Genomic DNA, 14,391 nt, shown 5'->3' with positions numbered 1-14,391 from the left:
ATGAAATGCCACCAACTTTTTGTTCCTGTGCAGGATATTAGTTTAAGTATACATCATTATAAAACTATTTTTCCTACCACAATCGTTTTTAAAAACCTGTCAAGGAAAATTTTTCACAGAAGAAAGAATTTTCATGGTAAACAGAACTGTCATATTAGGTGGTAGCTTCAAATAGTCTTAACATACTGCCAGTGTGATCTTTAATATATCACTGTTCACATTCTTTTCCATCACAGCTGGGTTCTGCATGTTGTTGGGAAGTCTTGACCCTGGTGTCATAAATACTGCCTGTTGTGATTGGCAGCATTTAAAGCTATAGCCTGCCTGACTCTGTGGTTGCTATATCTGGCCTAAAAACTGCTTGCTACTCAACATTCTATTAACCATAGAATGGTTTTCAGCAACAAATCCTTCCTGATCGGTTTCTGAAGTCAGTTAAAACTCAAACATGAAACAGTAATTAAGGAGTGAAGTCTGATTGACATTCCAATACTGTTTTAAGGCTGGGTCTTTAAACAAACAAGTAAGGGACAACAGAACCAAACATCACTGATGAGGAATGTGTCCTCTCAGATCCACTCATGGATCTTGTGGATTTGGGATAATGTATGTTATTGAGGCAGCAGTTTATGTGCCACACATTTAACCTGCCAGTATCTGGTCTCCAAAACAAAAGGTGGCTCCCAGGGCTTAATTTGTAATGAAAGAGGTGCTGGGGCTCAAGCAATTTTTTTACATTCATAACTGCTGCAGCAAAGGTGCCGGGGCTGTGAACTGCCACGCCTAGAGGTGCCGGGGCTCTGCCCTGGCAAGCCCTGGCACAAATTAAGCACTGGTGGCTCCTCATTCCAGCTAGTTCTCCTGGATTGCAATGTCAGCCTCCAAAAAGCCTCAAGTTAATTTAGCATGTGTAAGCTAGAACTGAATCTGAGTCTTACTGCCCTCTCTCCAGCTCTGGCAGATCTGAGTGAGGACAGCACGGAAGTGGGCACTGCTGTGTTCATGGTAAGCCACTCGGTTGCACCTCCATGGGATTTGGGCTGTTCAAAAAGGAGACCAGGCAGGAGACAGCTACTCTCTGCTACTTCATCCCCATGGGACTTCAGCAGGTAACTTAATGCTGGCCCAGCAGAATCCTCCCTAAGTGGAGATTCTGGGACCAGCAAGGGATACTACAAGAGCTGCCTAAATTAGGAGGATCTGCTGACTTTGAAACCCCTTCTTCTGCTTCTCCCTGGAAAGTGTAATAGAGAGCTGTGGAGTTTCCTGTCCCCTTCATGGGAGAGATGGTATAAGAATCCCTCTGAAAGGAACGACTTATGCTCCTGAGCCTCCTCAGGTATATAGAAGCAAACAGGGAGATGTCAGACTGTGCACGTTTTCATAAATTAAGGGATATTACAAGGATCTGGGACATTTTGACTTCAGTGAGGTGCAAAAAGCTTTGGAAGATCATCTGCCCGATTATTACTTATTTGTAGGTGCTTCTAAACTTCCTGCATCTGGCTAGGATTGAAAACAGAAGGGCTAACAAATAAGGGGGGAGAGAGAGAGAGAAAAAGAAAGAAAGAAAGAAAGAAAGAAAGAAAGAAAGAAAGAAAGAAAGAAAGAAAGAAAGAAAGAAAGAAAGAAAGAAAGAAAGAAAGAAAGAGTCATGGAGATGCCAGAACAAGAAAGTCCAGTTCTACAGACTTAATAAGTTTGGAAAAGGCTCATCAAAGTACTGTAGCCCCACAACCTTGCCCTGGATAGAATCCCCCAAAACTTCATCTCCTTAGGCATTATGGAGGTAAAGTGGATTTTACCATGGGTGAATTTCACCAATATTAAGGGATCAAATATAGAGATAGGATAGCATAACAGATTACAAATCTCAACCAGATTTCGTTACTTCCCCTCTCTGCCATTCAAAGACTTGATGTATCCTGCTTTCATTTTTAAATGGTCCAGAGTTACTTTGGCTACAGCCCTCTTTTTGCACACCTGTCTGCAATGCTCATTTGTGATGACTCCTCTTCTGTAGTAAGCACATTCCCACTTAAATCTTGCGTTGGCTTGGTTTCCTAAAACACAGATATGAGAAGTTGTGAATTCCATAGTAGACAGAGAGAGGAAATATTTAAAGAAAATAATCTTATTGGCCCAATCCTGCTTGCTTCACTCATGCAGGTATTCCTATTGCTTTCACCAAGACTATAAATGTGAGAAAGGCAAGCAGGACTTGGTTCTGTGCATGTATATGATAAAAAAAAAATCAAGGGTTTACTGTAGGAAAATTTTTACACAGAGCACTAGAATACTCGCAAGTATAAACCACAGTAGAAACTGAAATTTGGTTTTCTTTGGCAGATACAGAGAGAGAGCTGATTTCAAATGACAACAATTGGTGGAAATTGTGGGACTAATCCTGTAGACACTCACTGCATAGAAACTCCATTAACCATTAATAAAACCTACTAATCAAGCCTACCTTGGGGAGACTTAGCTCTGACAGTTTCATCTCAAATAATGAAAGTTACATGAGGCTATCATGAAACAAATGGACAGCATTAACTAAAGCCTTTTCTATCTAATTGTAGCTGTCGCAGCTCAGTTTACAAGGGAACACTTCCAAGAAGGCAGTCATTCTTAGAATTCAATAAGTTGCAGAAAAATATGGCAAGAAAAACGAATTATATGAAGCCCATAACTAAAGTTCACAAGAATGACTATTCTATGTAAACTTAGAAAACTCTCAAGTATCAGATATTTCAACTTGTTAAAAATTAAATGAAGATAGATTTTTATTAGCAGTTTTAGAGATTAAATATGGCTAACGGGTTAGTATAACAGTGGTTATTATAGCACTTACACAGTGCTTAAATGTCCATAAACAGCTCTGAAGATGTAATTAAAGCACCCAATCCCCAGAGATTGTTGGAAAATGGGTTGGCGGGGCGGTTAACAAAAAGTGATGAAACACATTTCTTTCATTTTTTTCATCCAAATTTAGCATTTGTTATAATTTTCCAACCAGCTCTAGTAATAAATATCATTATCCTTCAAATCTGGAAGCAGAACTGTAGAAAGGGTGAGCAACTTGCCCAATGACATACATTAAGTTAGTCACATAGCCAGGATAAGAACTCAGCAGTTCTTGGTTCCCATGTCCCTGACTAATCTATTAGATTATGCTGCCAAAGGTAGATGCAGTGAATACAAATGTGGAAGTGAAATAGACAAATGTTTAGCTAAGGGCCTTATCCACTGAAGTCAATAGGAGTCTTTCCATTGACTTATGGGCTTTGGATCAGGCCCTAAATGCCTTTCTTGTGTGTGTCCTAAATCAAACTGGGTATTGTACTGTCTGTAGAAGCACAACCTCTGGAGGATGCATGTGTAAGATACATGAGATTCAAACCTCAAAACTAACTCCATCTGCTTTTTAAACTTACCTCTTTGATAGTGCTATTCCTCCCTCGCCATGAAAACCACCATCTTCCACCTTTCTTGGGCATCTTATCCCTCATAATTGATTCCACAGTGGCCTGTGATAAATGGATGGTAACATAAATAATGGAACAAAAGAAAGGGACAACCTGACACATGCAAACAAAGGAAAATGATGAACACAATTTCAACCAAGGATAAACAGAAGAAAAGGAAACATACTGTCTGTGGGCCATAAATTTTATAAAAGCAAAACCTAATGGCATCCAGAACTGCACTGAAGTAACTGAAGCATGAATACTTGAGGAGTTTTTAAAGGAAAAAGAAAAGGAGATCAAACCAAAAAAGAAAAAGAAAGCATAAAATGGCATTAGTATAATGTCTAGCATGGGTAAATAATAGTCGGATTTGAGGTTGTTTAGTGAAAATTGTAAGTTACAAAACATAAAAAAACAGGTGACCAGTTTTTTGGAAGAGGTCTCAGGTACAAAGGCTACAAACTAAAAGGCAAGATGGTGGGTTACTCTCGCTAAAAGAAAACTAACATTTGTATTTATCATTAATTTGTGGGGAGAAGTGGTGTTACTATTTTTTATATTAATTTAGTGATGACATGTGTTGGATTGACAAGGACTAGACTCTGAAGTTATTTATCCAGAGATACGGTGTGGAGAGCAACAGTGCATACTTCCTTTCAATAACTCAACACCCAACATGTCTGATCCATGACATGGAGTGATCATTTCCAAGGGCGAAAGGATTTAGTTTTCACATCCATGAGCCCTTGGCCTCTCTACTAAAACTACAAGGGTGTCAGCGGTGTTTTGCAACCTGTCTATAGGACTATTCAGGGAGAAGGACATTTTAATGGAAATATAAGATGGCCTCTCCTAATGTAAGGAGCTTTCCATTGTAAGCCTGATTTTGCCTCTCCTCTCCAAAGATCAGTGTAAAATTGTGTAGGTGATAAGGGATCTTGTAAGACAAACCACAATCAAATCTAAGTTCTATTAATGGTTAGGAAGATGAGAAGCAGAGTTCAGCTACAGTGTCCATCTCTCTCTCCAACTATATTAGGTTTTTCAAAGGCTCCCCTTTACTGTTGCATTTAAAATGCATAAGAACGTAAGAATGGCCATACTGGGTAGACCAAAGTTCCATCTAGCCGAGCATCCTTTCTTCCAACAGTGGTAAAGTGCCCCAAAGGGAATGAACAGAACAGGTAATCATCAAGTGATCCATCCCCTGTCGCCCATTCCCAGCCTCTGGCAAAGAGAGGTTGGGGACACCATCCCTGCCCATCCTGGCTAATAGCCATTGATGGACCTATCCTCCATGAATTTATCTAGTTCTTTTTTGAACCCTGCTATAGTCTTGGCCTCCACAACATCCTCTGGCAAGGAGTTCCACAGGTTGACTGTGTGTTGCATGAAAAAATACTTCCTTTTGTTTGTTTTAAACCTGCTGCCTATTAATTTCATTTGGTGACCCCTAGTTCTTGTGTTACGAGAAGTAAATAACACTTCCTTATTTACTTTCTCCATACCAGTCATGACTTTATATACCTCTATCATATCCCCCCTTAGTCGTCTCTTTTCCAAGCTGAAATGACCCAGTCTTTTTAATCGCTCCTCATATGGAAGCCATTCCATAGCCCTAATCATTTTTGTTGCCCTTTTCTGAACTTTTTCCAATTCCAATATATCTTTTTTGAGATGGGGCGACCACCTCTGCACTCAGTATTCAAGAAAGATAGTGAGATAAATGTCAGAAAGGTAAAACTGAGCAAATACGCTTTGGGGCGTCTTTAAAAGAAATGCAAAAAAGCAGAGGAACAGCTTGAGTCAAAATCTGAATTGTTGAGAGTAATGGCTCCAATTCAGCAAGATACTTACATACTGAGAAGCTTAAAGTTAGGCATGTGCTTAAGTACTTTGCTGAACGGGGGTCAATATCAACTATTCCTTTGCAAAAGCTCCAAGTTCACATTCACTTCATACAATCTCTTCTGACAAAATATAAAATCCTTTAACACTTCAGTGACTTAGTTCTGTTGTTGGAACAAGTCAAAGCTCTACCAATATGTATGAAAATAAGTAAGATCAGTTGGAAGATCAGTAATAGAAAGCAGGATGGTAATATTTTCAGGGTTATAGTTCACTCAAGTAAATCTTTCCAATCTAATGTATTGCTCAGTATCTGTTGCCTCATTTGATTAGCCTGGTTCATTCTAGAAAGTTTCCAACATTTGGAATGTAAATACTGGTTTTAAAAAACAAACGTAGTGAATTTAGTGCTCAAGAATTATATTTTTATTGATAACCCAGGAAAATAAGGGTGAAATTAACTTCAGTGGGGTCAGGATTTCATCCTGAATCTTCTAATGTATCTACCAAAACATAGATCTTAGCAAAATGTTTTCAATGAAAAAACACACTCCTGGTTTTGTGTTTCATTACAAACTCATACAGTTTACATGGAGTGTGGGCAGATGTACGGTGTTATGTTAGAACCAGGCATATTTGCAGATTCAGGTGATTCTCATGGAAAGGCGAGAGTAACATAGTGGTACCCAGTAAGTATCAGTTTGAGGCTTTGCATGAGTTTAGATTCCAAACTCAAAGTGACATTAAGGGGATTTGAACTCACATGGGTCAAAACCAAAGACATCATTTGTGTGCAAAGCAAAATTGCAAATCTAAGTATAGATCTTTTCCCCCAACAGTGTCCTCTCAATGAACCCTAAACTGTGGCAAGCACTTTTAAAAGTTACAAATCTCCCTGCTTGAATGCATGCTACTTTTCTGACACTTTAAAGCAAGGGCTACAACTTCTGCAATAGTTGTCCATTAACCGCAAACCTCTAGTCACTATTTCTACTGAAACTGTATACTCTCTGCAGACATAATAGAAGATACAGACACCAAATATTCAATTACAGCCCACAGTTATCTGTAAATATAACCTATGGTTACAAGCCAGTGAATATTAATCAAAGGAGAAAGGGAGGATAAATCATCAAGAAGGGTCATCCTCTTTTGGACTTTATAATCCTCTAGATATTTTTTGAATTTTTATAAGCTAGCAAATAAATACAGTGTAGACCAAATTTAGGGCTTATCTACACAGGGAAGTTAGAGCTTAGCAAGGCAGAGTGCGAATTTATAGCTCACTAGCCAGTCCGCACTAACTCCCTGTGTGGACACTCTTACTGCACATTAGAAGTGCCTTTGTACACTTCAGCTTAATACACTAATTCCCCATGGGACTTAATGCGAAGTAGCTAGGATGCTGTACATTCACAACCTAATTTGCTGCGCACTAACTTCCCATGGAGACACACCCTTAGTCCAGCTTAATTTGGGGTTGAATTTGGCCTTATGTTTTCAGCACAAGCTATGTGACTGGTTATGTGTGAACGGCTCCTACTGATGTGCAGACTCTCTGTAAAATACAGTCACTTTCTCTGCCTTCCTTAATTTCAATTAATGAAATGAAAAACGCCACAGCTCATGCTTTCCCAGCTTTCATGTTCAATCTCACCTTTGGCAAAGGTTTCTGGAATGCTTGCATTGCCAGTAGAAGTGGAGCAGCTGTTGTCCAGTTGTAGTACCTGAGAAATCAAAACAGTTTGTGTATGGTTACATTTTGTAATACCATCGATCCCAATTCACAGCCTAACAGTAATTGCACTGTCAGTTAAAGCAATGGAGTTTATTTAAACTAAAGAACAAAGCCATGAAGTTCCGATCTGGATCTGCAAATCCATGTCCTACCTTAGAGTACTTTGGTTGTATCTATTTATTAAGGCAAAGTTCTAGTAAAACATTAACAACAGACTTTACTGAGTCAGGGGGAGGGATAGCTCAGTGGTTTGAGCATTGGCTTGCTAAACCCAGGGTTGTGAGCTCAATCCTTGAGGGGGCCACTTGGGGATCTGGAGCAAAATCAGTACTTGGTCCTGCTAGTGAAGGCAGGGGGCTGGACTCAATGACCTTTCAAGGTCCCTTCCAGTTCTAGGAGATGGGATATCTCCATTAATTATTATTATTATTTAATATTCAAAGAACCTCGTTAAAGACTCTGGCTTGCTGGCTGGGGAACCCTCCTCCTCTGAATTGCTATAAAGGGTGACCAAATTCCCAAATACCTATCCTCGTCTTGGCACTTCCCTTGTGTACGTACTGGTGTAAAAGCTTTTCCAGTACAAGGACAGTCCATATTTACTATACCACAATTCCACAGGAGGAGAAGTCATACAGGCGATCATGAAAGAAAAGCTAAGCCCCAAACAGAAATTGTATTTCTCCATCCATTCCTCATATCTGTACCATAGCTCAGGGACCTACATTTTCTACGAGCCACCTGTATTGTGCCTTCAAGGCGCTGTACAAATGTTCAGGTTTGGGTTCTGTGTGGTGCTGACTTTCTTCTGTGGTGTGCTGAGGGCCTGCAACTCCCATGGCAGTTAGGAAGCTAAATCCACAGTGATGCCACCCAACTGCCCATGAGAGTGAGGTCCGCACAGCACCACACTTGAGGTCTCCAGCACCTTTCCTAATCCGACCTTCCCAAATTAGTCCTCTCCTCACTACACCCTTGTGAGGTAGGTAAGTGGTATTATCCCCATTTTACAGATCAGGAAACCAGGGCAAGAAATTAAGCAACTTGTCCAAAAATCACACAATGAGTCAGCAGAGAGGGGAGGTAATAACATATTCAGTGGATGTAGGTTCTTTCTCTGCATATAGAATGGCCATAGGCCAATCATGATTTCCCCATAAATATTAATCATTCAATGGTACTGAATGAATGTCTTAGCAAGGTTTATAGTCTATTTTATTTTTAATCTAGATACTGAGTGTGAACACTGTCTACATTCAATACTAGCTCTTTGAAATCCAAATTAGTTACTTAATTAGCTGTAACTGGCTTTGAATCTCTCAGGGTGAATCTACAGTAGAAAAATGAGTACCCATTTGTTCAGCAATGGTGCAGCTGGTGTACTAAAAAGACGCAAATGCTTTTCCCACATTGTCCAGACTTTTGCCTGCTGAAATGTACTTACTTATTTCCAATCTTAACCACAAGGTTGGGGTCGTCAATGATAGCAGGATTGTCCACAAACTGCTGATATGTTACTGCTTGTTCTAAGAACTGATCTGTTGGAAATATTTAAAACATACTCACATAAGTACAGCACTTGCAATGGGACAGCCTGCCTACCCCCCGCCCCCATAACTAGCATTAAAACATCCTGAAGAGCTAAGTTTCAGGCTCAGGATGACAGGGGTAGCAGAGACTAGCAGTACTATGGACACAAGGCTTAGAGCCCCAATCTTGCAAGGTACTGGGTATTTCCTCTGAGCTGCTGACTGCCCTTAACTCCTCACAGGAGGTGCTCAATGAAAGCGACAGTGATCAGCACATTGCAGGATCAGGCCTTTCACTCCTGAGTAAGGATGTGCCTCTTCGGTGACCTTCTCTGGCTAATTAGGGAAGAGGTGTTGATGGACTCGATGAAGAGCTACAGCCCCAACCAGAAACATGATCAATACTTGCAGGGCCTGGAGGAAAATGAAAATGCATCCTTCTGGACAACCTCCCCCTTCCCTTCCTCGCCTTCAAGAATCACAATTATTTGGATTAACAACAAAATAATAAATAGAACTACTTTATCATAAACTACCCTCTGTATGGAATATTTTAACTTCTAGTTTCCAAACAGTGCTCAGACCAGTGTCAATCTTAGATATTTCAATGGCTCCCATGACTCATATCTGAGCACCTAAAGGTCTTTGATGTATTTATCCTCACAACACTCCTGAGAGGTAGGAAAGAGCTGTTATCTCCATTTTACAGATGGGGAACCAAAGTGCAGAGAGACTAATGATTTGTCCAAGATCACACAGGAAGTCTGTGCCAAAGCTGAAAATGGAACCTACGCCTTCCGAGTCCCGGGCTGGCACCCTAACCATTGGGCCATCCTACCTGTCCATGGTAGTGACAGCTGTGAATTTACCAATTATACACTGCAGTAAAAGGCATAATAAATGGCAAATGCACCCCTTTACTACTGTTGCATGAAGAGTACCTGTAAATACAGTAATTTCCAAAATATATTACAGTAAATTAAAATCAGTAATATAGTATTAATAACCCTAGAACTTCTGACATAATTTTTATCCAAATGAGATGAGCTACATACTCCCTCAGCCTTAAATTCCTACCTCTAGCCACAAGAGGGCACTGTTTCCTCTTTAACAGGAGTTGAGAGTTGACTAACAACATGTAATCATAAGGCACAGGATCATTCTGTACCTTTTGTTATCTCTTTGTTGTCACTAAGACCTCCACAGAGTGAAATGGCAATTGAAGGCAAGTCTCTTATTCCATCTGAGACGCCTTCAACACCACTGTCAACACCTGAACTTCCACCAGAGTGAGGGGACTGATTGGCCGACCGTGGTCCATTTTCATTTGCATTCTTTCCATGTGCAATATTATCACCGCTATAGGGGGGAAAAAAAAAAACAGTCTTTCAGTCCTCATTGTTTTCTGATCTGTATCATTCCCAAATTCTCTTCCTTCACAAGCCCAAACCCACATTATGCACACATTAGGGTGACCAGATATCCCGATTTTATAGGGACAGTCCTAATATTTAGGGCTTTTTCTTATATAGGTGCTGATTACCCCCCACCCCCGTCCTGATTTTTCACACTTGCTATCTGGTCACCCTAGCACACACTAAGGTAAACAGCATGTTAAACTGTGATTCTCTGGCATAACAAGAAATCATTTCTCTATGGCAGGGAATTCAAATTAGTGGCCTTTCTCAGGCCTCATCTATACACAAAAGTTGTACTGTTTTAACCACACCAGTATAAAGAGGTACAGCCCCCACTACCGTGGACACAGTCACACTGGTATAATATTGCTTCTACCAACATAGCTATGGGAAAGGGAATAAGCTATTCCAGTATAATGTATCTATAGAACTGCATCCACACTACAGGCTGTACTGATAGAACTGTTTTGGTAAAAAATAATCACCCTTAAATACTTATATTGGATCAAAATCTGTGTGTAGATCAGTCATTATTTACTAGAACACACAGGGACAAAATTCTGTCTCTGTTACAATGACTTCCAGAGTTATAACAGGGCATTTGAGAGAAGAATTTGCAGCACAATCTCTCTCTTTTACCAATCTACCACGATTTTGTTTCAATGTTAATATTCCATCCTTAACGACAATGTTTAAGAAAGCCGAAAAAGATACTATTCAAATTATTCTCACTTTAGTTGTTGCTGAATGGCTTTCTGTCAACAAAACCATTATAGTATGATCTGGGAAGAGGATCATACAAATGTTAAAAGAAACTCTAATGGAAATTAAACCAAAATGATAATGATGTATTTGGGGAGAAAACACATTTTCATAAATAAAGGCATCGTAAGTGTCATCCAAAAATAATTTTCTATCATTTGTATTTCTAGATGGTCAATCGCTATAGTACAGTTAGAGTAAAATAATAATATTAATAATACTAAACTTTAAGTGATTTCAGGTAACAAACAAGGTGAAAAGCATATTGCATATATATATATATATATATATATATCCCGTAGCGTATCTTTTATGCTAAGAGCCATATACTACCCTTGATCCAGGAGTATAATTCCCATAACGTTAACGGAAATTGCACAGCAGACTGAGATTAGTATATAATGCTTAGCATTTTCTATCACATTTCTTATGAACAAGTATAGATCTGTTAAAGTTTCAAGAACATCTTTTCTCTGCATAATTGTAGGTATCCTTCCCAACATCCTTTTTTGACCTAGACTCTCATTTAGCTGAATGTTACTTACAGCCGGTATTCCTATAATCTTGGCACAATGAGACCTGCTAAGAATCTGATGGGAGAAGATGGAGATTTAACTAATATATTCTAATCCAAATAAATGGTTATACTTTTTGGGGAAATAAAGCGCAGCAACTTCTGGATCCATGTCAGTGAGGTCATCTAAATAGACACCATCAGCACCAAGATGCCGGCTTCGTTTATCTGTCAAACACAGAGTAAATAAATAATGAATTGGTGTCTTCCAAATACACAACAAGAATTTAAAAAACCTTATATCTTAAGGAGCTATAAACCACATAAAGCATGTGCACACAATTCATAGTTAAAAGAAAAAACAATTGTCTACAATGACACAAAGCTGCAAGGCCAAAAGTTTCACAACTGGCCACTGATTTTCGATGCCTTGGTGAGACACCAAAAGGCTGATTTTCAGAGGTGCTGAGCACTCACAATTCCAACTGAAGTCAATGCCGGCTACGCATGATGTCTCATTTGGATACCTAACCTGGATACCTCTTTTGGATACCTAACAAGTGAGGGACCAAAAAAAACTTTACAATGGTTTGGTTTTGCTGGGAGAGTAGTTATTTAAGTTAAGGCCAGTGTTGACACAAGGACAAATGGATGCAAACTGGACAGCAACAAGATTAGGCTTGAAATTAGATGAAGGTTTCTAACCATCAGAGGAGTGAAGTTCTGGAGCAACCTTCCAAGGGGGGCAGTGGGAGTAAAACAAATCTAACTGGCTTCAAGACTGAGCTTAATAAGTTTATGGAGGAGATGGAATGATGAGGTTACCTACAATGGCCTGTGTCTCATCTGCAATTGCTAGTAGCAAATATCACCAACTGCTGGAGATGGGACACTAGATGAGGAGGACTCTGAGTTAGTATAGAGACTTTTTTCCCAGGTTTCTGGATGGTGGGTCTAGCTGACATGCTCAGGGTCTAACTGATCGCCATATTTGGGGAGGGAAGGAATTTTCCCCCCGGTCCAGATTGGCAGAGACCCTAGAGGACTCCTTGGACCTTCCTCTGCAGCATGAGACACAAGTCACTTGCTGGTTTAAACTAGTGTAAATGGTAGATTCTCTACAATTTGAAGTCTTTAAATCATGATTTGAGGACTTCAGTAACTCAGCCAGAGGGTATGAGTCTATTACAGGAGTGGGTGGGGTTTTGTGATCTGCAATGTGCAGGAGGCCAGACTAGATGATCATGATGGTCCCTTCTGGTCTTAAATTCTATCAGCCTATCTTAGGGTAGGTCTACACTTACCCGGTAGTTCGGCGGCAAGCAAATCGAACTTCTGGGTTTGACTTATCGCGTCTTGTCTGGACGAGATAAGTCAAACCCAGAAGTGCTCGCCGTCGACTGCGATACTCCAGCTCGGCGAGAGGAGTACGCAAAGTCGACGGGGGAGCCTGCCTGCCGCGTCTGGACCGAGGTAAGTTCGAACTAAGGTACTTTGAACTTCAGCTATGTTATTCACGTAGCTGAAGTTGCGTACCTTAGATCGAATTGGGGGGTTAGTGTAGACCTGCCCTTAGGCACTTTTATGGCCCCCATCACCATGTTATCTGAGCACTTCCTACTCTCTAATATATTTATCCTCACAACATCCCTGTCCATTTAGAAGTGCTATTGTCCCCATTTTTCAGATGGGAAACCGAGGTACAGAGATGCTAAGTGACTTGTCCCTGGTGACAAAGGGCAGGAACTTGAACACAGGTCTCCCAAGTCCTAGCTCAGTGCCATGACCACTGGACCATCTTTGCTCTCTTGTTGTAGCCACTTCTAGAAGAGTGACTGCATGGAGGGTGAAATCCTGAGGGTCTTACCGAGAGCTGTGAGCTTCAGTTTGCATCCTTTACTCAAAACACACAACTCACTCGCTGAATTTCTGACAAGTAATCAAAGGAAGGGAAGTGAAGGCGCACAAATTATTGCATACTAGATGGAACACCTCTATCACTCTGACCTTCACAGACGTGGAACCCCTGGGGAACTGGCTGAGAAATGTGTCTGTAATAATGTCTGCTCATGTAAAGACTCCAGCACCCTGGAGAATTTGGGGTCTATCAAAATATATATTGTGAATGCGTAAACTTCACGTGGAGATTATATCTCTTATCAGAAAACAATCTAGCATCATCTTTAGAAATTAGAGAGAAATAAAATGGGCACAGTTATATTCCAATTGAAGAAGATTATGTGTGTGCTGAACACAACAAAAATTGCTTGTGTGTGATTAGACCATTCTGCTTTGTGGCATGCATGATGTTTAAGCAAAGGCCATGTTGCAACTTTGCTTTGAGGTGGAGGCATTCCAAGAGCTAGCAGTGGCGTGGCACAGCTGTAGAGCAGACTATTGGTACAGCTGAAAGGGAAATCTGTAGCATGCTCGGATCACCAAATTCTGCAACCCCTGGGTTTGTGAAATAGGGAAGAATTTAGTACAAGTTTTGCAACCCTGCTTATCTGCACTGATCTGCTAAATACAGTAACCAGGGGAGAAAATTATTTCTCTCCCTGTCATTACAGCCCTCTTTTAAAAAACCCACTCCACACACACATGCTCAGCTGTTGTTTATGTTAAAAGGCATATTGCTCTCCTTTCAGTCTCTCCAGAAATGCTCTGAAGTTATAGATTAGTTCATCTGGCTAAAAAGAGCCTAATCACTGTGGCATCTAGGTGCAAAATCACGTGTGTAGAATTGCAGGAGAAACTGCTTTACCTTTCTTTCTAGAAGGGGAATCTATTTTGCTTGCTTGCTGGACTAAGCAAGCGGTAGCTTGTTTGATTTCTTCATTTGCAGGCAGTGATGGTGCAGCTGCTCCTACAGCCTCTATCTCTGGTTCATTTATCTCAGCTGGCACTGGCTGGGGGTCATTTACATCAGAAGCCGCAACAGCTGCCTGTCCAATGGCAGGTAAAGTAGTCAAGCTGCTTATCTCCTCTGCAGACTCACTTTGAATTACCCGAAAATGAGTGCTTTCTGAAGGATTTATATTCACCATGCTGGATTCCTTTGCCTTGAGTAGAGAAATGGACTAGGAGAAAAAATAAACAGATCAGGATAATGAAA

General features: G+C 40.4%; 1 protein-coding gene across 9 annotated transcripts in view; it reads right to left on the bottom strand.

Annotated features, from left to right (window-relative positions):
* Positions 1 to 14,391, bottom strand: part of LPIN1 (lipin 1) — a 108,442-nt gene that overhangs the window by 13,898 nt on the left and 80,153 nt on the right. For 8 of the 9 annotated variants that reach the window (XM_054021973.1, XM_054021979.1, XM_054021975.1 and 5 more), the window contains 7 exons: positions 14,041 to 14,356; positions 11,411 to 11,504; positions 9,751 to 9,941; positions 8,498 to 8,591; positions 6,973 to 7,042; positions 3,435 to 3,527; positions 1,984 to 2,063 (listed from right to left, as the gene is read on the bottom strand). In XM_054021973.1, coding sequence (XP_053877948.1) covers positions 1,984 to 2,063; positions 3,435 to 3,527; positions 6,973 to 7,042; positions 8,498 to 8,591; positions 9,751 to 9,941; positions 11,411 to 11,504; positions 14,041 to 14,356 — 938 coding nt within the window. Of the gene's footprint in view, positions 1 to 1,983; positions 2,064 to 3,434; positions 3,528 to 3,651; positions 3,730 to 6,972; positions 7,043 to 8,497; positions 8,592 to 9,750; positions 9,942 to 11,410; positions 11,505 to 14,040; positions 14,357 to 14,391 lie in introns of all 9 variants that reach the window. The other variant, XM_054021981.1, reaches the window with a different exon arrangement.

The sequence above is a fragment of the Malaclemys terrapin genome, chromosome 3, assembly GCF_027887155.1.
Source record: "Malaclemys terrapin pileata isolate rMalTer1 chromosome 3, rMalTer1.hap1, whole genome shotgun sequence".
NCBI lineage: Eukaryota > Metazoa > Chordata > Testudines > Emydidae > Malaclemys > Malaclemys terrapin.
The sequence above is the reverse complement of the archived record's forward strand: the minus strand, read 5'-3'. Positions and strand labels throughout refer to the sequence as shown.